Consider the following 23,040-nt stretch of genomic DNA (forward strand, 5'->3'; position numbering starts at 1 on the left):
ACAAATTCCTCATGACCCCAGTTCATTTTAGGTTAGGTAACACCTATACTAATTCCTTGTGACCCCAGTTCATTTTAGGTTAGGTAACACCTATACTAATTCCTCGTGACCCCAGTTCATTTTAGGTTAGGTAACACCTATACTAATTCCTCGTGACCCCAGTTCATTTTAGGTTTGGTAACACCTATACTAATTCCTTGTGACATAAAATGTCTCATGATTTAAAACCCCCCCCCAAGGACTTCTGAGAGTGTTGTGTCATATAATTTAAATGTGTTACCTTTAGTATCCATTCCTCTGTCATTTCACCTAGAATCTTCAACCCAAAATATGTTTTCCTGTGGCAAATTTAGCCAATTTCAATATTTACATGTGGTTCTCTAACACTTTCTCTCACCAAGGCAGCCACCTCAGCCATTCCCTCTGCTCTATGATGACCTATGGAGATTTGATCTGTACGACTAGTATGAGGATCACATTTCACCACTGTTCATTTACTGGGTAACTGACATGCTTCTAATAATGCCTCATTTCTCCTTCTCCCTCACCTCCCTCATCTCCATCACTTATGTTTTAGTGGTGTGTGTGTTTGGAGTATTCAGGAGTTGTGTGTGTGTGTGTGTGTGTGTGTAGGGTAGGGCGCATGGTGTAGTAGAGAGCATAGCAGTGCAGACCCCTGGAGGTTGAGTGTTTGAAGAAGGGGCACGGGACGATACAAAGTTTGTGAACCACTGGGGTAGATGATGAAAAGACACATTATGATGTGATTGTGATTTTCCTGAACACCTCTGGAGGCAGTCAGACATGCATTGACATGCATCAACTATTGGAGTCAGCTGTTGAATGGACAACTGCTACTAATATCGTCCTCATGGTTCCTACTGCTCCTCTGGTGGTGTAACAGAGACATCTGGTGGTCAGAGAAGGTTACTGCATGTGTATTTAATTACCTATCAGTCATATGGACATCTGCATTCAGACTGATGCTCCATCACTTCCTCTGGTCTTCTCAAACTGCTGTCCTAGAGTATTAGTAGTAGTAGCAGCAGTAGTAGTAGTAGTAGTAGTAGTAGTAGTAGTAGTAGTAGTAGTAGTAGTAGTAGTAGTAGTAGTAGTAGTAGTAGTAGTAGTAGTAGTAGTAGGTGTGGTAGCAGTAGTAGTAGCAGTAGTAGTAGTAGTAGTAGTAGCAGTAAAAGTAGCAGTAGTAGTAGGTGTAGTAGCAGTAGTAGCAGTAGTAGTAGCAGTATCATGTAGAGACCAGCCTACTGTTGAAATCTCAGTTTTGACAGCTCAGTGTTGACCACACAGTGTTGACCACACAGTGTTGACCACTCAGTTTTGACAGCTCAGTGTTGACAGCTCAGTGTTGACAGCTCAGTGTTGATAGCTCAGTGTTGACAGCTCAGTGTTGACAGCTCAGTGTTGACAGCTCAGTGTTGATAGCTCAGTTTTTACATCCTCAGTGTTGACAGCTCAGTGTTGACAGCTCAGCTCTGTATTGTAGAGAATCATCCAAGACAAACAATGTCCAAACACTGATGTCTTACAAAGTGACATTTTATTTCAACAATGTCAGTCTCATGTGGTAACAGAGTTCCATTGGGATAGATTGTAACTCAACTTTAGGAAGGTTTTCTTAATGTTTTGTGCACTCAGTGTATATTTAAAGTTTCAACATGAAACAATTTGAATAAGAACAGGAAGTAGTGTGTGGTAAATACAGTATGGTTCTCTGTTCAATAGTAGACCTCCTCAAACACTGGGTAAAAGTCTCACTCAGATCTTTAGAGTTCTCAGTCTCTGACTCCGCCCGCTGACCTCCTGACCCCCCACAACCCTCTCCATTCTAAAGGTCTGCAGTGCAAAGGTCAATAATCTACGTTGGATTGGAATTCTGTTTTACGTCTCATCAAGATCTTTACAGACCTCCCTCCCCTCCTTCTCTTGACACTGTAGACTGGACCAGACATTATTCTGTCCTGTTTTCCCCATGACCACCATGATCCATGATCACCCCCCACGGTACAGTGGACAGTAGACCTGGTCTGGTTCATCATCATAGACGGTGATGGTGAATCATATCAGATTGTGGAGAAGCCAACTTGATGAGTTTCTCCTGACCCAGCCCAACAACCCTATCAGTGCCCTCTGACCTCTCCCCTCTCGTTCCAGTCTCTTCTGCAACACTGAGTGAGCTTCAATGACTTCTTTCAAGTTCTGTCTTAGTCTCCCCATCTCTATATTCTTCCCTTTCATCTGTCTGCTGAACTCCCTCTCCATATTTGTCTGTGAGATCATGATGTTCCTCTGTAACTCAGGCAGGACTATCTTCATCAGGTTTCTCTCTGCTTCAACTCTGGCCTCTCCTTCATAGTTCTCCATCATCTCCTCTATCTCCTGTCTGTGTCTCTCCTCCATCTCCCTCCTCTCGTTCTCTCTCTTCTCTCTAAATCTCTCCAGCTTTCTCTCCATCTCCTCCCTCCTATCAGACTCCCTCTTCAGCTCCCTCTCCAGCTCTCTTTTCTTCTCCTCATCCCTCTCTTCTTTCACCTGTCTCTCCAGTTCACTGGTTCTTTCACTGAGTGTTCTGATATCTCCCTCATGTTCCTGGATCACTCCCTCTATCTTTATCAGAGAGTCCTGCAACTCCTTCTGAAGCCTCTCTCTCAAGTCTCTCTCCTCCCTCTGTTTCCTATCTCCTCTCTCTCTCTGGATCTTTCCCTCCATCTCTCTAACCTGGTCCTCTGCCTCCTGGTAGGTCTGACTGCTGTAGAATCTCTCTCTGTTTCCTGCCACCATCTCCTCTACCTGATCCAGCAGCTCTGATACCTGAGTGCCATGGGCCCTGTCCTTAATGTTGAGGACGTGGTACCTGCTCCCACTTTTCTCTACAAGCTGCTGGAGGTCCTGACTTCCTGCTTGGAGAAAATCTTCAATACTCTGCTCTTTCAGTCCATCATCATGGGTGAATAGAATCACAGTGTGTCCCCAACAACCCTCCCCAAACATCTCCTCCATTCTCTCCAGCACCCCTCTCTCCTCCCCCTTAGAGGGCTCCACTGGTATGACCAGGAGGAAGGCGTGGGGTCCCGGGGCAGACAGACGGACACAGAGCCCCACATCCTGTCTCATCTCCTCCAGAGAGAGTCCAGGACAGAACCAGTCTGGAGTGTCCACCAGCACCAGCCGTCTCCCACACACGTCCCCCTCTCTCCTCTTACTCCTCTGGGTCACTGCAGAGGGGCTGGCCTGGGCCCCAAACTCCTCTCTGCCCAGGATGGTGTTTCCTGCTGCACTCCTCCCAGCCCCAGTCCTCCCCAGCAGCACCAGTTTCAGCTCAGACACACTGGGAGACACTGGGGAATCTGGACTGCTGCTCTCTCCTTCCACTGCAACACAACACACAGCACTGATCAACACTCTGACTCTCTGGAGGATGTACAACAGTGTCTAATATAATATAATCTACATCCATAACTCACTATATGGAGGATATACAACAGTGTCTAATATAATATAATCTACATCCATAACTCACTAGATGGAGGAGGTACAACAGTGTCTAATATAATATCATCTACATCCATAACTCACTAGATGGAGGATGTACAACAGTGTCTAATATAATATAATCTACATCCATAACTCACTAAATGGAGGAATTAACTCCATGCTGTTTGTCCTCCTCAGTGGAAGTGTGGGGTATGTATCTGAGGTCTCTCCTCTCACTGTAACACAACATAGAGAACTGGTCAACATACTGACTCATTAGAGACACATTTAAAACATAGCATAAACAAACTACAAATACATTACAAATACATTACAAATACATTACAAATACATTACAAATACATTACAAATACATTACAAATACATTACAAATACATTACACATCATAGTGAAATATAGATCATTGGAGAACATAGAGAATATCAAGATTGATGACAGTTTGAGACAATATTGATAACTCACTAAGTGAAGGATGGTCCACTATAGAGTAGAAACAGATCATTGGAGAACATAGAGAATATCAAGATTGATGAAGGATGGACCACTATATATATTTTTTTTTATTTATTTTACCTTTATTTAACCAGGCAAGTCAGTTAAGAACAAATTCTTATTTTCAATGACTATCATTATGACTGATATATTATGACTGGGAGGATGGAACCTGTATCTGACGTCTCTCCATGTTCTAAAATAATAGAACAACCATTTAGAATGGGAACCTTTACCTCAGTGACACATGAAGGCACATAGACCTACTGAAGGGGAGTTCTGGGTTTCTACTGAAATGTTAAGTATCACATATCTCACTCACCAGTCATCTGGGCTGAGATCTCTCTTCTCAGTCTCTCTACCTCAGTCTTCAGATCACATATCTGTTGAGCTGAAATAACAAAGGAGGACTAGGATCTGAATTCTGTGTTAAAGACTTTAGACAGAAATATGATGCAGAGGGAAAGTATGAAGTGATGGACAACAATATTCACAACTCAGTGGAGAGTCGACAATAACCTGAGAATTGAGGAAAGTACAGAAGACTAAATGTATTAATGGTGTGAATAATCTCACCCAGTTCAGCATTTTCATTGTTGACACCCTCCACCTGTTTGTCTCTCTCCTTTAACTGGTTCTCTCTCTCCTCTAGTAGGTTGTCTTTCTCTTCTACTTCCTGTCTCCTCTCTTCTACTTCCTGTCTCCTCTCTTCTACTTCCTGTCTCCTCTCTTTTAGTTCATTTTCTTTTCCCTTCAGTACTTTGTCTCTCTCTTCCAGTCGTTTGTCTCTCTCTTCCAGATGTTTGTCTCTCTCTTCCAGTTGTTTGTCCTTCTCTCCCAGTCTGTGGTTGCTGTCCTCTAGTTGAAGGTTTCTTTCCTTTAGTTGGTTCTCTTTCTCTTCCAGTCGTCTGTCTCTCTCTTCCAGTAGTCTGTCCTTCTCTCCCAGTCTGTGGTTCCTGTCCTCTAGTTGAAGGTCTTTTTCCTTTAGTTGCTTGTCTTTCTCTTCTAATAGTTTGTCCCTCTGTCCCATTATCTGGTTCTTCTCCTCCAGGAGTCTCTCTTTCTCTCTCACTTCCTGGGTCATATCATCCAGGAGTCTCTCTTTCTCTCTCACTTCCTGGGTCATATCATCCAGGAGTCTCTCTTTCTCTCTCACTTCCTGGGTCATATCATCCAGGAGTCTCTCTTTCTCTCTCACTTCCTGGGTCATATCATCTAGTTTCTCCTCTAGTTGTTTCATCTCCTGTCTTAATGTCTTTTTTAATTCATTTTCCATCTTCAACTCTGAGAGCAATTAACATATTTAATTGGTTGTTTGAATAAGTAATGTATTAATTCATTCAATAGTTTGCCTATAAAGACATTATCATTTGATGGAGGTGGTACAATTATTAGTAATTATTTCCTCCAGTCAACAGTTATCTGAGCTGAACCAATCATCAACTGGTCTATTGACTATTTGATACATTACAAATGAATTAGTCTGAAAAACTGAATGACATCACTCATGTTCCCTGATTCAATCCTCTCTCCTCCAGACTCTCTCATACTTACCAAGCTCACCAGCTGATGCCTCCCTCTTCAGCTTGTCCTCCTGGGTCTCACGTTGTAAATACAGTGATCCTGAGACTATGGTGTAAAACAGAGAGGTGAGTTCTGTGTGGTAGATGACATCACTATATACAGAACAAACAGGACCAATCAGATTTCTCCTGTCACTCAAGCCTCCCTCATGTAGGGACTGTGGCAACCAATGAGATCTGGTTCATAAATAATATTAATAAATAAGAAACTGATTTAATTTGTAGTCTTGAAGAAGACACACTGCTGTTCACAAGGCCTGTAGTTTTTATAGTATCAGATTAACACTCTGGTCTGTTCTTTGTCTTGTGTTATTGGTTGTCAATAAACAAAACAGACAAATAAGTAATTACTCACTTGGTCCTGATCATCCATTATCCAAGATGGAGAGTCATGAATAATGATCATGTAAAACAGAATGCATTAGTTATTATTGTTCATTGAATTTCTGTCTCATTACAATAATTTAATGAAATACCATACATCATATTGATATGACTGTTCATCACATTCATTACTAATGTACATCTAGGGAAAGGGATGTAAGCAGTGCTACTATTGGAACAGTCTAAACATCACAGAATGATTCATACTGGGACATCAAACTGAATTCAAGCTGATTCTATTTTCATTTTGGGGTGTGAAATGTTGTTCTCTATGGCAGATATATAGTGGGAGGACTATGTGAAATGTTGACCTCTATGACAGATATATAGTGGGAGGACTATGTAATGAAAAATCTGGATAATTTGAAGAACATCTATACATCTTAATCCAACCTACTGTCACGCCCTGGTCTTAGTATTTTGTGTTTATATATTTATTTGGTCAGGCCAGGGTGTGACATGGGGTTATTTTGTGTTGTATTGTGGTATTGGGGGTTTTAGTAGGTATTGGGATTGTGGCTGAGTAGGGGTGTCTAGCATAGTCTATGGCTGCCTGAGGTTCTCAATCAGAGTCAGGTGATTCTCGTTGTCTCTGATTGGGAACCATATTTAGGTAGCCTGGGTTTCACTGTGTGTTTGTGGGTGATTGTTCCTGTCTCTGTGTTAGTTGTCACCAGACAGGCTGTATAGGTTTTCACATTTTCCGTTTGTTTTTGTATTGTTCGTGTTTTCGTTTTCATTAAACATGTATCGAACTAACCACGCTGCATTTTGGTCCGACTCTCCTTCGACAGAAGAAAGCTGTAACACCTACCTTGAGAACATTTGGGGAGAGTTTTGATAAATGTAAAGAAACTGATTTAATTTGTAGCCTTGAAGAAGACACACTGCTGTTCACAAGGCCTGTAGTTTTTATGGTATCAGATTAACACTCTGGTCTGTTCTTTGTCTTGTGTTATTGGTTGTCAATAAACAAAACAGACAAGTAAGTAATTACTCACGGAAATCTGATCATCCATTATCCAAGATGGAGAGTCATGAATAATGATCATGTAAAACAGAATGCATTAGTTATTATTGTTCATTGAATCTTTGTCTCATTACATAATTTAATGAAATACCATGCATCATATTGATATGACTGTTCATCACATTCATTACTAATGTACATCTAGGGAAAGGGATATAAGCAGTGCTACTATTGGAACAGTCTGAACATCACAGAATGATTCATACTAGGATATCAAACTGAATTCAAGCTGATTCTATTTTCATTTTGGAGTGTGAAATGTTGACCTCTTTGGCAGATATATAGTGGGAGGACTATGTGAAATGTTGACCTCTATGCCTGATATATAATGGGAGGACTATGTGAAATGTTGACCTCTATGCCTGATATATAATGGGAGGACTATGTGAAATGTTGAGCTTAACAACAGATATTTTGTGGGAGGGATATGTGAAATGTTGACCTCCAAAGCATATATATTGTGGGAGATCTATGATGTAAAAATTCTGGATAATTTGAAGAACATCTATACATCTTAATCCAACCGACCTTGAGAACATTTGGGGAGATTATGGATAAATGTAAAGAAACTGATTTAATTTGTAGCCTTGAAGAAGACACACTGCTGTTCACAAGGCCTGTAGTTTTTATGGTATCAGATTAACACTCTGGTCTGTTCTTTGTCTTGTGTTATTGGTTGTCAATAAACAAAACAGACAAATAAGTAATTACTCACGTTGTTCTGATCATCCATTATCCAAGATGGAGAGTCATGAATAATGATCATGTAAAACAGAATACATTAGTTATAATTGTTCATTGAATTTCTATCTCATTACATCATTTAATGAAATACCATACATCATATTGATATGACTGTTCATCACATTCATTTCTAATGTACATCTAGGGAAAGGGATGTAAGCAGTGCTACTATTGGAACAGTCTAAACATCACAGAATGATTCATACTAGGATATCAAACTGAATTCAAGATGATTCCATGTTCATTTCGAAGTGAGAAATGTTGACCTCAAAAGCAGATATATTGTGGGAGAGCTATGTGAACTTTTGACCTCAATGCCCGATATATTGTGGAAGGACTATGTGAAATATTGACCTCTCTATGACAGATATATTTTGGGAGGACTATGTGAAATATTGACCTCTATGGCAGATATATAGTGGGGGGAGGACTATGTGAAATATTGACCTCTATGGCAGATATATAGTGGGAGGACTATGTGAAATATTGACCTCTATAGCAGATATATTGTGGGAGGACTATGTGAAATATTGACCTCTATGGCAGATATATTGTGGGAGGACTATGTGAAATATTGACCTCTATGGCAGATATATTGTGGGAGGACTATGTGAAATATTGACCTCTATGGCAGATATATAATGGGAGGACTATGTGAAATATTGACCTCTATGGCAGATATATAGTGGGAGGACTATGTGAAATATTGACCTCAATGCCAGATATATTGTGGGAGGGCTAAGTGAAATATTGACCTCTATAGCAGATATATTGTGGGAGGGCTATGTGAAATATTGACCTCTATGGCAGAGATATAGTGGGAGGACTATGTGAAATGTTGACCTCTATAGCAGATATATAGTGGGAGGACTATGTGAAATGTTGACCTCCATAGCAGATATATTGTGGGAGAACTATGTGAAATATTGACCTCCATGGCAGATATATTGTGAAAGGGAAAGGAAAGGGGGATACCTAGTCAGTTGCCCAACTGAATGTATTCAACTGAGATGTGTCTTCCGCATTTAACTCAACCCCTCTAAAATGTTGAGCTCTACAACAGATATATTGTGGGAGAACTATGTGAAATGTTGACCTCCATAGCAGATATATTGTGGGAGATCGATGATATGAAAATTCTGGATAATTTGAAGAACATCTATACATATTAATCCAACCGACCTTGAGAACATTTGGGGAGAGTATTGATAAATGTAAAGGAACTGATTTAATGTGTAGCCTTGAAGAAGACACACTGCTGTTCACAAGGCCTATAGTTTTTATAGTATCAGATTAACACTCTGGTCTGTTCTTTGTCTTGTGTTATTGGTTGTCAATAAACAAAACAGACAAATAAGTAATTACTCACCTATTTCTGATCATCCATTATCCAAGATGGAGAGTCATGAATAATGATCATGTAAAACAGAATACATTAGTTATTATTGTTCATTGAATTTCTGTCTCATGACAGAATTTAATGAAATACCATACATCATATTGATATGACTGTTCATCACATTCATTACTAATATACATCTTGGGAAAGGGATATAAGCAGTGCTACTATTGGAACAGTCTAAACATCACAGAATGATTCATACTGGGACATCAAACTGAATTCAAGCTGATTCCATGTTCATTTCGAAGTGAGAAATGTTGACCTCAAAAGCAGATATATTGTGGGAGGCCTATGTGAAATATTGACCTCAATGCCAGATATATTGTGGGAGGCCTATGTGAAATATTGACCTCAATGCCAGATATTTTGTGGGAGGCCTATGTGAAATATTGACCTCAATGCCAGATATATTGTGGGAGGCCTATGTGAAATATTGACCTCAATGCCAGATATTTTGTGGGAGGCCTATGTGAAATATTGACCTCAATGCCAGATATATTGTGGGAGGACTATGTGAAATATTGACCTCAATGCCAGATATATTGTGGGAGGACTATGTGAAATATTGACCTCAATGCAAGATATATTGTGGGAGGACTATGTGAAATATTGACCTCAATGCCAGATATATTGTGGGAGGAATAAGTGAAAAGGAAGTTAAAGGGAAAAATTGATTCCTAGTCAGTTGTCCAACTGAATGTATTGTACTGAAATATGTCTTCCACATTTAACTCAACCCCTCTGACATGTTGAGCTCTATAGCAGATATTCTGTGGGAGATCTATGATGGAAAAATTCTGGATAATTTACAGAACATCTATACATCTTTATACAACCAACCTTGAGAACATTTGGGGAGAGTATTGATAAATGTAAAGGAACTGATTTAATTTGTAGCCTTGAAGAAGACACACTGCTGTTCACAAGGACTGCAGTTTTTATAGTATCAGATTAACACTCTGGTCTGTTCTTTGTCTTGTGTTATTGGTTGTCAATAAACAAAACAGACAAATAAGTAAATACTCACCCTCATCTGATCATCCATTATCCAAGATGGAGAGTCATGAATAATGATCATGTAAAACAGAATGCATTAGTTATTATTGTTCATTGAATTTCTGTCTCATGACAGAATTTAATGAAATACCATACATCATATTGGAATGACTGTTCATCACATTCATTACTAATGTACATCTTGGGAAAGGGATATAAGCAGTGCTACTATTGGAACAGTCTAAACATCACAGAATGATTCATACTGGGACATCAAACTGAATTCAAGCTGATTCCATGTTCATTTCGAAGTGAGAAATGTTGAACTCAAAAGCAGATATATTGTGGGAGGCCTATGTGAAATATTGACCTCAATGCCAGATATATTGTGGGAGGCCTATGTGAAATATTGACCTCAATGCCAGATCTTTTGTGGGAGGCCTATGTGAAATATTGACCTCAATGCCAGATATATTGTGGGAGGCCTATGTGAAATATTGACCTCCATGGCAGATATATAGTGGGAGGACTATGTGAAATATTGACCTCCATGGCAGATATATAGTGGGAGGACTATGTGAAATATTGACCTCTATAGCAGATATATTGTGAAAGGGAAAGGAAAGGGGGATACCTAGTCAGTTGTCCAACTGAATGTATTGTACTGAAATATGTCTTCCACATTTAACTCAACCCCTCTGACATGTTGAGCTCTAAGGCAGATATTCTGTGGGAGATCTATGATGTAAAAATTCTGGATAATTTACAGAACATCTATACATCTTAATACAACCAACCTTGCGAACATTTGGGGAGAGTATTGATAAATGTAAAGAAACGGATTTAATTTGTAGCCTTGAAGAAGACACACTGCTGTTCACAAGGACTGTAGTTTTTATAGTATCAGATTAACACTCTGGTCTGTTCTTTGTCTTGTGTTATTGGTTGTCAATAAACAAAACAGACAAATAAGTAATTACTCACGGTGTCCTGATCATCCATTATCCAAGATCGAGAGTCATGAATAATGATCATGTAAAACAGAATGCATTAGTTATTATTGTTCATTGAATCTTTGTCTCATTACATAATTTAATGAAATACGATACATCATATTGGAATGACTGTTCATCACATTCATTACTAATGTACATCTAGGGAAAGGGATGTAAGCGGTGCTACTATTGGAACAGTCTAAACATCACAGAATGATTCATACTGGGACATCAAACTGAATTCAAGCTGATTCCATGTTCATTTCGAAGTGAGAAATGTTGACCTCAATGCCAGATATATTGTGGGAGGCCTATGTGAAATATTGACCTCAATGCCAGATATATTGTGGGAGGCCTATGTGAAATATTGACCTCAATGCCAGATATATTGTGGGAGGACTATGTGAAATATTGACCTCAATGCCAGATATATTGTGGGAGGACTATGTGAAATATTGACCTCTATGGCAGATATATAGTGGGAGGACTATGTGAAATATTGACCTCAATAGCAGATATATAGTGGGAGGACTATGTGAAATATTGACCTCTATGGCAGATATATAGTGGGAGGACTATGTGAAATATTGACCTCAATAGCAGATATATTGTGGGAGGACTATGTGAAATATTGATCTCTATGGCAGATATATAGTGGGAGGACTATGTGAAATATTGACCTCTATAGCAGATATATTGTGAAAGGGAAAGGAAAGGGGGATACCTAGTCAGTTGTCCAACTGAATGTATTCAACTGAGATGTGTCTTCCGCATTTAACTCAACCCCTCTAAAATGTTGAGCTCTACAACAGATATTTTGTGGGAGGGATATGTGAAATGTTGACCTCTTTGGCATATATATTGTGGGAGAACTATGTGAAATGTTGACCTCTTTGGCATATATATTGTGGGAGATCGATGATATGAAAATGCTGGATAATTTGAAGAACATCTATACATATTAATCCAACCTACCTTGAGAACATTTGGGGAGAGTATTGATAAATGTAAAGGAACTGATTTAATTTGTAGCCTTGAAGAAGACACACTGCTGTTCACAAGGCCTGTAGTTTTTATAGTATCAGATTAACACTCTGGTCTGTTCTTTGTCTTGTGTTATTGGTTGTCAATAAACAAAACAGACAAATAAGTAATTACTCACGTTGTACTGATCATCCATTATCCAAGATGGAGAGTCATGAATAATGATCATGTAAAACAGAATACATTAGTTATTATTGTTCATTAAATTTCTGTCTCATGACATAATTTAATGAAATACCATACATCATATTGTAATGACTGTTCATCACATTCATTACTAATGTACATCTAGGGAAAGGGATGTAAGCAGTGCTACTATTGGAACAGTCTAAACATCACAGAATGTTTCATACTAGGATATCAAACTGAATTCAAGATGATTCCATATTAATTTTGGTTGTGAATTTGATGAATAATGACTAAATGATGTATACATTTAACACAGGATTATAATTAACAGTATTCCACCCTCCCCCTGTATGATTTAATGGAATTGATTAGAATGTATAAAATTATAATCAATAAATGTGTAATTCTAGTCAGAATTAGAGTAAAACAATATAGATAATGTGGTGTCTGGGTGTCTCAAACACAGACTGTCTTAGCAGAATTCTCATGCAGACCTTGGACATGGGGCCTCTGGGAGATGGTAGAAAGGAAAGGACGTACTTCCCAGGGCCCCCCTATCTTGAGGGAGGATGGGGAGTGTTTTTCGTGGCCTTCCCTAATCTCTCTCAGCTGGGTAGCAGGACGGGGTGTGCGTTGGATACCTAATGTTGTGTGTGTATGTATGTGCGTAACAAGCCAAGTATAAAATAAATGGTTTTGTACAACTAAGTAGAGCTCTCGTAAATAAACGTTACTATTGTAGACTGGCCTCTGTCTGTTTCATTTCAACAAGAACCTTACAAAATCTCGGTAACAGACCGAGTAGTTTAATTGAAGGTCAGTTTATGAACTTTGAGAACATAATTCTCTAACAACTTTGGAGTGTGAAATGTTGACCTCTATGGCAGAAATATTTTGCGAGGACTATGATATAAAATTCTGGGTAATTTACAGAACATCTATACATCTTAATCCAACCTACCTTGAGAACATTTGGGGATAGTTTTGATAAATGTAAAGAAACTGATTTAATTTGTAGCCTTGAAGAAGACACACTGCTGTTCACAAGGCCTGTAGTTTTTATAGTATCAGATTAACACTCTGGTCTGTTCTTTGTCTTGTGTTATTGGTTGTCAATAAACAAAACAGACAAATAAGTAATTACTCACATTTTTCTGATCATCCATTATCCAAGATGGAGAGTCATGAATAATGATCATGTAAAACAGAATGCATTAGTTATTATTGTTCATTGAATGTCTGTCTCATTACATAATTTAATGAAATACCATACATCATATTGATATGACTGTTCATCACATTCATTTCTAATGTACATCTAGGGAAAGGGATGTAAGCAGTGCTACTATTGGAACAGTCTAAACATCACAGAATGATTCATACTGGGACATCAAACTGAATTCAAGCTGATTCCATGTTCATTTCGAAGTGAGAAATGTTGACCTCAAAAGCAGATATATTGTGGGAGAACTATGTGAACTTTTGACCTCAATGCCCGATATATTGTGGAAGGACTATGTGAAATATTGACCTCTCTATTACAGATATATTTTGGGAGGACTATGTGAAATATTGACCTCTATGGCAGATATATAGTGGGGGGAGGACTATGTGAAATATTGACCTCTATGTCAGATATATAGTGGGAGGACTATGTGAAATATTGACCTCTATGGCAGATATATAGTGGGGGGAGGACTATGTGAAATATTGACCTCTATGGCAGATATATAGTGGGAGGACTATGTGAAATATTGACCTCTATAGCAGATATATTGTGGGAGGACTATGTGAAATATTGACCTCTATGGCAGATATATAATGGGAGGACTATGTGAAATATTGACCTCTATGGCAGATATATAGTGGGAGGACTATGTGAAATATTGACCTCAATGCCAGATATATTGTGGGAGGGCTAAGTGAAATATTGACCTCAATGCCAGATATATTGTGGGAGGGCTATGTGAAATGTTGACCTCAATGCCAGATATATTGTGGGAGGGCTAAGTGAAATATTGACCTCTATAGCAGATATATTGTGGGAGGGCTATGTGAAATATTGACCTCTATGGCAGATATATTGTGGGAGGGCTAAGTGAAATATTGACCCCAATGCCAGATATATTGTGGGAGAGCTAAGTGAAATATTGACCTCTATGGCAGATATATAGTGGGAGGACTATGTGAAATATTGACATCTATGGCAGATATATAGTGGGAGGACTATGTCAAAGGGAAGTTAAAGGGAAACATTGATTCCTAGTCAGTTGTCCAACTGAATGTATTGTACTGAAATATGTCTTCCACATTTAACTCAAACCCTCTGACATGTTGAGCTCTATAGCATATATATTGTGGGAGGGATATTGTATGTCAAATCTGGATAATTTGAGGAACATCTATACATCTTAATCCAACCTACCTTGAGAACATTTGGGGAGAGTATTGATAAATGTAAAGGAACTGATTTAATTTGTAGCCTTGAAGAAGACACACTGCTGTTCACAAGGCCTGTAGTTTTTATAGTATCAGATTAACACTCTGGTCTGTTCTTTGTCTTGTGTTATTGGTTGTCTTTATACAAAACAGACAAATAAGTAATTACTCACCCCAAACTGTTCACCCATTATCCAAGATGGAGAGTCATGAATAATGATCATGTAAAACAGAATGCATTAGTTATTATTGTTCATTAAATTTCTGTCTCATGACATAATTTAATCAAATACCATACATCATATTGGAATGACTGTTCATCACATTCATTACTAATGTACATCTAGGGAAAGGGATGTAAGCAGTGCTACTATTGGAACAGTCTAAACATCACAGAATGATTCATACTGGGACATCAAACTGAATTCAAGCTGATTCTATTTTCATTTTGGAGTGTGAAATGTTGTTCTCTATGTCAGATATATAGTGGGAGGACTATGTGAAATATTGACCTCTATGGCAGATATATAGTGGGAGGACTATGTGAAATATTGACCTCCATGGCAGATATATAGTGAAAGGGAAAGGAAAGGGGGATACCTAGTCAGTTGTCCAACTGAATGTATTCAACTGAGATGTGTCTTCCGCATTTAACTCAACCCCTCTAAAATGTTGAGCTCTACAACAGATATTTTGTGGGAGGGATATGTGAAATGTTGACCTCTTTGGCAGATATATTGTGGGAGATCGATGATGTGAAAATTCTGGATAATTTACAGAACATCTATACATCTTAATCCAACCGACCTTGAGAACATTTGGGGAGAGTATTGATAAATGTAAAGAAACTGATTTAATTTGTAGCCTTGAAGAAGACACACTGCTGTTCACAAGGCCTGTAGTTTTTATAGTATCAGATTAACACTCTGGTCTGTTCTTTGTCTTGTGTTATTGGTTGTCAATAAACAAAACAGACAAGTAAGTAATTACTCACGGAAATCTGATCATCCATTATCCAAGATGGAGAGTCATGAATAATGATCATGTAAAACAGAATACATTAGTTATAATTGTTCATTGAATTTCTATCTCATTACATCATTTAATGAAATACCATACATCATATTGTAATGACTGTTCATCACATTCATTACTAATGTACATCTAGGGAAAGGGATGTAAGCAGTGCTACTATTGGAACAGTCTAAACATCACAGAATGTTTCATACTAGGATATCAAACTGAATTCAAGATGATTCCATGTTAATTTTGGTTGTGAATTTGATGAATAATGACTAAATGATGTATACATTTAACACAGGATTATAATTAACAGTATTCCACCCTCCCCCTGTATGATTTAATGGAATTGATTAGAATGTATAAAATTATAATCAATAAATGTGTAATTCTAGTCAGAATTAGAGTAAAACAATATAGATAATGTGGTGTCTGGGTGTCTCAAACACAGACTGTCTTAGCAGAATTCTCATGCAGACCTTGGACATGGGGCCTCTGGGAGATGGTAGAAAGGAAAGGACGTACTTCCCAGGGCCCCCCTATCTTGAGGGAGGATGGGGAGTGTTTTTCGTGGCCTTCCCTAATCTCTCTCAGCTGGGTAGCAGGACGGGGTGTGCGTTGGATACCTAATGTTGTGTGTGTATGTATGTGCGTAACAAGCCAAGTATAAAATAAATGGTTTTGTACAACTAAGTAGAGCTCTCGTAAATAAACGTTACTATTGTAGACTGGCCTCTGTCTGTTTCATTTCAACAAGAACCTTACAAAATCTCGGTAACAGACCGAGTAGTTTAATTGAAGGTCAGTTTATGAACTTTGAGAACATAATTCTCTAACAACTTTGGAGTGTGAAATGTTGACCTCTATGGCAGAAATATTTTGCGAGGACTATGATATAAAATTCTGGGTAATTTACAGAACATCTATACATCTTAATCCAACCGACCTTGAGAACATTTGGGGAGAGTATTGATAAATGTAAAGAAACTGATTTAATTTGTAGCCTTGAAGAAGACACACTGCTGTTCACAAGGCCTGTAGTTTTTATAGTATCAGATTAACACTCTGGTCTGTTCTTTGTCTTGTGTTATTGGTTGTCAATAAACAAAACAGACAAGTAAGTAATTACTCACTTGGTCCTGATCATCCATTATCCAAGATGGAGAGTCATGAATAATGATCATGTAAAACAGAATGCATTAGTTATTATTGTTCATTAAATTTCTTTCTCATGACATAATTTAATGAAATACCATACATCATATTGGAATGACTGTTCATCACATTCATTACTAATGTACATCTAGTGAAAGGGATGTAAGCAGTGCTACTATTGGAAATACCATAGTGATGTGATGTTCATCAGAGGGGTGTGAGTGTTCATCACATTCATTACTAATGACAATCAAGGGACGTGACAGTAATGTTGGAATGGTTCTAATGCTTTAGGACCAGCTCAAAGCTCAGAGTGATGGTAATATGCATTGTAACTAGTTGATATTCAGAATGAATCTAGTCTATTCATCTGTAACTCCTACTATGAACTCCTACCTACATGAGAAAGTACAAGTGTTCTGTACAGGGAAAGAGACTGGTTGTTATTGTTGTTGTTTAGGTGTTTAGAAACATTACTGGAGTTCTAGAACACTTACCTTCTCTGACCTTTAAACCCACTGCAGCCTCCTCCTTCTGTTCTCCATGGATGACCTGACAGATGTAGACTCCTCCATCTGACCTCCTGATGTCTCTCAGCCTCAGAGACACGTTGCCTCTCTCCAGCTCCTGGGTGATCAGACTCACTCTTCCCTCATAGCCACTCCTCTCTGTCACCTGGCCATTCTTATACAGGTAAATACACTCTGTCCCTTTAAACCACCTGATTGTCGTGGCAACAGCACTGGTGTCAGGTGAGAGGTGACAGGGGAGGGTGACCTCTTCACCAACATAAGCCCTCACATGGTCTTCTGAGGTGAGTTTAAACTGAGCTGTTCAGAAAGAGAGAACATTGCATGTTTAATGACATCATCTGTGTCAGGAACACAAATCCTCTCAGTAAATTTATAAACACAGCTGAATTAAAAACTACAATAGACATACAACAACCAGGACCATGTCAATTCTAAAATACAACCCCCACAATCCCAGACAGACAGATTCATTTGAAGGAAAGTCTATATGTCATGGAAGAATGTGATGCTACAATCTAGAATGATATTATCCCATTTGTTCCCACATCTTTCCCAGACATGCCACTATGCTAATCTTATGCCACTAGTAGCCTAACATGTCATCCATTTGGATTATTTATCTATTTAAAAGTATGTTTTATTCTTGGTCACAGTTGTGACAGAGTGCTCTGTCTATAATAACATGAACAGATATTTACCCCTATTCCTATTCCTCAACCTCAATATCTATATACCTCAGCCCACTTACCCACACACCTAAACTCAATGACCCACACACCCCAGCCCTGTTACCCCCATGCCCTAACCCCAACACCCACATGCCAATACCCTCAAACCTATACAATCAAGTACATATACAGGCATATCTAAAATAAATTATAAAATTAGAATAAATTAGAGGCTCTGTATTTCTCCATTAGACAGACATGTTTGTCAGGTAGTTGAGCACTTAAGAGCATTGGACCAGTAACCCAAACGTTGCTGGGTTGAGTCCCTGAGGAAACTAGGAAAACATTTGTTAATATGCCCTTGAGCAAGGCACTTTAGTCCTAATTGCTCTGGATACATATATTTATTTAACGAGGCAAGTCAGTTAAGAACAAATTCTTATTTACAATGACACCCAGACAACACTGGATCAATTGTGCTCTGCCCTATGCGACTCCAAATCATGTGATACAGCCTGGAATTGAACTCGAGTCTGTAGAGAAGCCTCTCACACTTAGACAGCTCCTCCACTCAGGAGAACAACTTATTTGTTGAAATGTACAACTTTAACTTCTCTAGAGCCAGTAAAGTACAAAAGGTTGATTTAGTTCCATATTGTGTCCGACTGGATTAAATGGGTTCTATAATAAAGAGATGTTTGGAGGGAGAGGTCACTGTGGAGCAGTAGAGCTGTTTCTCACAGACACAAACTCAGCTACAACTCCTCATGTTACAAACACATTTCATCCAGACACACATTTACACATAATGACAAATAAAACCACAAACACATTTCATTTTCAATAGTTGGTTTAGTTCTGTTCTCCCAGATACATGAAAGAAAAGTTCATCATTAATTATAGCATGTTGACTTACTATGAACTCTGGACTCTGCCATTTTCACTGCAATAACAAGAGAAAACATTCATATTTACATCATTACCTTTCATCAAATTCTCTCTTTTGCTCAATCACACAGATACAAACATCACTTCCTCGTTCTCCAGTCCTCATTGTTTTAAAACAGGACTGTTGTGTCTAGTTTGGAAAGTGAAATATCCTGAGATCTCCTCTTACCTTTACTGGTCTTCACGTCCTCCACTTCACACTCAAAATAGTTTATTTAAATCTATAACCACTCTAATAGTCACTATATGTGCATATCTACATGTTTTTACAGAACAATCTACACCTCAGTCCTATACTGAGACACACCTTTCACTTTCCCCTTTGCTCAGGTATTTGGAGTAAACTCCTCCCCCCAGCCTCTCTGGTTATTAGAAAACCCAGTCACAAAGTCCGAATTGACTACAGGACTATCATAAAATGTCATGAAAACAAAAATGTACATTTCTGATCTTAATTTAGGTTTAAGGTTAGGCATAAGGTTAGCAGTGTGTAGAATAGGGTTCAAATCAGAAGACCGATCCAGCCAGCAGATGGTAGTGATGATCTTTAATTATAGTCATATTATCCTGAGCTGTAAAGATAGTGACTATCAATATTAGCTTCTCTTATCTCTTTGGACACCTTCACATGAGTAAATGAGTGAAATTGCTTCCATGACAAATAGTCTCAATGCTTTTCCATCCCCTCCTAACAAAATAAATGTATCTGACTGGTGGTCATTTACCTTCTGAGAAGAGAGTATCATTACCACCTGCTGGTCAATGTTGGGAACTGCGGTGAATTTACAAATCAGAAAGTCAGACATACAATTTAGGAGGCTGGGGGTAAAGACAGTTTGGGTTAGGGTGTGTAGGGGACAGGGGACAGGGCTGGGGGTAAAGGCTGAGTTTGGGTTAGGGTGTGTAGGGGACAGGGGACAGGGCTGGGGGTAAACACTGAGTTTGGATTAGGGTGTGTAGGGGGCAGGGGACAGGGCTGGGGGTAAAGACTGAGTTTGGGTTAGGGTATGTAGGGGACAGGGCTGGGGGTAAACACTGAGTTTGGATTAGGGTGTGTAGGGGGCAGGGGACAGGGCTGGGGGTAAAGGCTGAGTTTGGGTTAGGGTGTGTAGGGGACAGGGGACAGGGCTGGGGGTAAAGACTGAGTTTGGGTTAAAACCATTACAATCTGGGCACTTACAGACAGTATCCATGTCAGCACCTTATTTTAATCAAGACTTTACTTTTCACAAAAGGCATCGGAAACCATATATTTTTATTGGTCAATAATCATTAAATTTAGTCTCAGTTTGACAATTTTCATCAAGTTTCTACTGTGACATTCTGCACAATGCTGTGTCATGTGGTAGCCCCTGGCAACAGTGTTTTACCCTGTTCATCCTCAAACCCAAACCAGTATGTTCTGACCCAGCTGTAGATGTTCAGTATAGCAGCAAATCACTACAATAGGTGGCTTTTCTGCTACTGAATTCAATGTAAATGTTATATATTTATTTTGTCATGTTTTTTATTTTGAGTACAAAATATACAAGTGATGCTGGATCTTATGTTTTACAAGTAGATATTTAAAGCTGCATTTGATTTCAACTGTTTGTTTTTAAGTTAATTGCCTGTATTACCACCTGCCCTGCTTGTTTACAGCTGATCTGTCGTTCTCTATCTAGACAATATTACCATGTCATCTTAGAAGGTTACTGGTGATTTGTCATGAACTATTTCTCATTGAGCCCCATTCAGTGAAACAGTTCATTCAGCCTCATTTACTGCTTTAAAAAAACAAACATAGCTGATATGGATGACTTGCTTAAACAAATGTGGTTTCTACTGACAATGAAGATGGACAAACTATGGCATAATGGGACGACAAGCAGATAAGAGACAATCAGTCATTTTGATTAAGATATTAATGAGCGAGCCAGGACGGATGTAGTCAATATATAAAATGGCGCCGATAGAGAGGGCGGAAGTGGTTCTAGCCCCGAGGCAACATTCCAGTGTTATTTCTTACATTGTTAGCCAGACATTTTAGTGTGTTATTACATACAACCCGGAAGAAGGTGGGGTGTGTGTTTCATTTCTCAATAAAACGAGAAAACATTCATATTTACATCATTACCATTCAGCAAATTCTCGCTTTTGCTCAATCACACAGATACAAACATCACTTCCTCGTTCTCCAGTCCTCATTGTTTTAAAACAGGACTGTTGTGTCTAGTTTGGAAAGTGAAATATACTGAGATCTCCTCTTACCTTTACTGGTCTTCACGTCCTCCAATTCACATTCAAAATAGTTTATTTAAATCTATAACCACTCTAATAGTCACTATATGTGCATTTCTACACGTTTTTACAGAACAATCTACACCTCAGTCCTATACTGAGACACAACTTTCACTTTCACATTTGCGCAGGCACTTGGTGTGTTGCCAACTCCTCAGTAAGGACGGGGACGGGGTGGGGCCCACGGCAGCACAACGCTGCTCGTTGAGAAGAGTAAGAACGATGCGTGCTTTCACGTCAAAGTCTACAAAAGTCTCCAATAACACCAGGAAAAGTCGCTAGATTTGTCGCTAGTCGCTTTTTTGAAAATGTGTCGCTAGAGGGGTCTGAATACCTGCTAAATATTACGACAACGTCGCTAAGTTGGCAACACTGAAGTGAGTCGCAAAGCCAATCACAACACCGATGGCAGTCATTTGTCAGTTCTTCTTTCACTCCAGCGAAGAGACCAATCTAAGGTTTCTACCCGCCTTTAAGCCCGCCCCCATCAACCGGATATCCAAACCCAAAGATGCCAAGACTTGAGAGAAAGCTATTTGAGAAATTGTGAGCGAAAACTTGACAATAACAAGTGACTATTGCTGGTGGACAATTTAATACGTTCAAAATTAATACAAATATACGTTTGAATCACTTTTTTTTCTTACAGTTCTATATGTACTGTTTAAATAAAGGTTCAATTTAAAAAATACAAAATGTACTGTTTAAGACACACTTGCAAGCGTTCAAGTCCAATTTGTGCTCTTGACTGGCCTGTGCACTCCGCGGGACCTCTTCTCACTCGACCATTTTCTTCTCTCAACTCAGCGTTTGCTCGAGCAATGACGTTTCATCTTTCTAGTGCTAATTCGACTTTTGAATCAGATTTGACACCATTGCTGATCCGGGCTGATCAATGTTACGAGATTTACACTTGACAACTTGACCTCTGGTGCTTGATTAAAGCATTGCACAATACAGATGACCATTACCCGCGACAGCCCGCAGAGAGAGCTAACATACCGCCACTAAATCAAACGTTATTTTTTTTAAATACAACTACGATTAAAAAATATATATTTAAAATAGATGTAAGAACTATGCTGAACAGCAATATAAATGCAACATGTAAAGTATTTGTCCCATGTTTCATGAGCTGAAATAAAAGATCCCAGAAATGTTTCATACACACAAACAGCTCATTTATCTCAAATGTTGTGCACTAATGTGTTTACATCCTTGTTAGTGAGCCTTTCTCCTTTGCCAAGACAATCCCATCCACCTGTCAGGTGTGGCATATCAAGAAGCTGATTAAACAGCATGATCATTACACCGGTGAACCTTCTGCTGGGGACAATAAAAGGCCACTCTAAAACGTGCTGTTTTGTCACACAGATGTCTCAAGTTTTGAGGGAGCGTGCAATTAGCATGCTGACTGGAGGAATGACCACCAGAGCTGTTGCCAGTTACTTTAATGTACATTTCAGTACCATAAGTCGCCTCGAATATCGTTTTAGAACATTTTGCAGTACATCCAACTGGCCACACAACCGCAGACCACGTGTAACCACGCCAGCCCAGGACCTCCACAACCGCAGACCACGTGTAACCACGCCAGCCCAGGACCTCCACAAACGCAGACCACGTGTAACCACGCCAGCCCAGGACATCCACAACCGCAGACCACGTGTTACCACGCCAGCCCA

The 23,040-nt window shown here is 39.0% G+C and overlaps 1 protein-coding gene across 1 annotated transcript; it reads right to left on the reverse strand.

Annotated features, from left to right (window-relative positions):
* Nucleotides 1-1,539: 1,539 nt before the first annotated feature.
* LOC109877881 (calponin homology domain-containing protein DDB_G0272472-like) lies at nt 1,540-21,616 on the reverse strand. The gene is made up of 20 exons (XM_031816854.1): nt 21,326-21,616; nt 19,044-19,070; nt 17,424-17,756; nt 16,905-16,910; nt 15,746-15,751; nt 14,925-14,930; nt 13,461-13,466; nt 12,302-12,307; nt 11,129-11,134; nt 10,176-10,181; nt 9,116-9,121; nt 7,718-7,723; nt 6,974-6,979; nt 5,944-5,949; nt 5,560-5,634; nt 4,582-5,289; nt 4,328-4,396; nt 3,651-3,728; nt 2,473-3,389; nt 1,540-2,385 (listed from the first exon to the last, which is right to left on the reverse strand). Exons 2-20 carry the CDS (start codon nt 19,063-19,065, stop codon nt 2,077-2,079), a joined length of 2,577 nt encoding a protein of 858 aa, XP_031672714.1. The 5' UTR covers nt 19,066-19,070; nt 21,326-21,616; the 3' UTR covers nt 1,540-2,076.
* Between the last annotated feature and the right edge of the window lie 1,424 nt (nt 21,617-23,040).

This window comes from Oncorhynchus kisutch, linkage group LG3 (assembly GCF_002021735.2).
Source record: "Oncorhynchus kisutch isolate 150728-3 linkage group LG3, Okis_V2, whole genome shotgun sequence".
NCBI lineage: Eukaryota > Metazoa > Chordata > Actinopteri > Salmoniformes > Salmonidae > Oncorhynchus > Oncorhynchus kisutch.

Bases quoted from the DNA above. Each gene is read 5' to 3' on its own strand.
- LOC109877881 (XM_031816854.1), bottom strand. From the start codon at position 19,065: ATGGCAGAGTCCAGAGTTCATA. The intron at 5,290-5,559 runs GTAAGTATGAGA...AATTGCTCTCAG, and splicing joins GGCATCAGCTGGTGAGCTTG to AGTTGAAGATGGAAAATGAA. The intron at 3,729-4,327 runs GTGAGTGAGATA...GTTGTGTTACAG, and splicing joins GATCTCAGCCCAGATGACTG to TGAGAGGAGAGACCTCAGAT.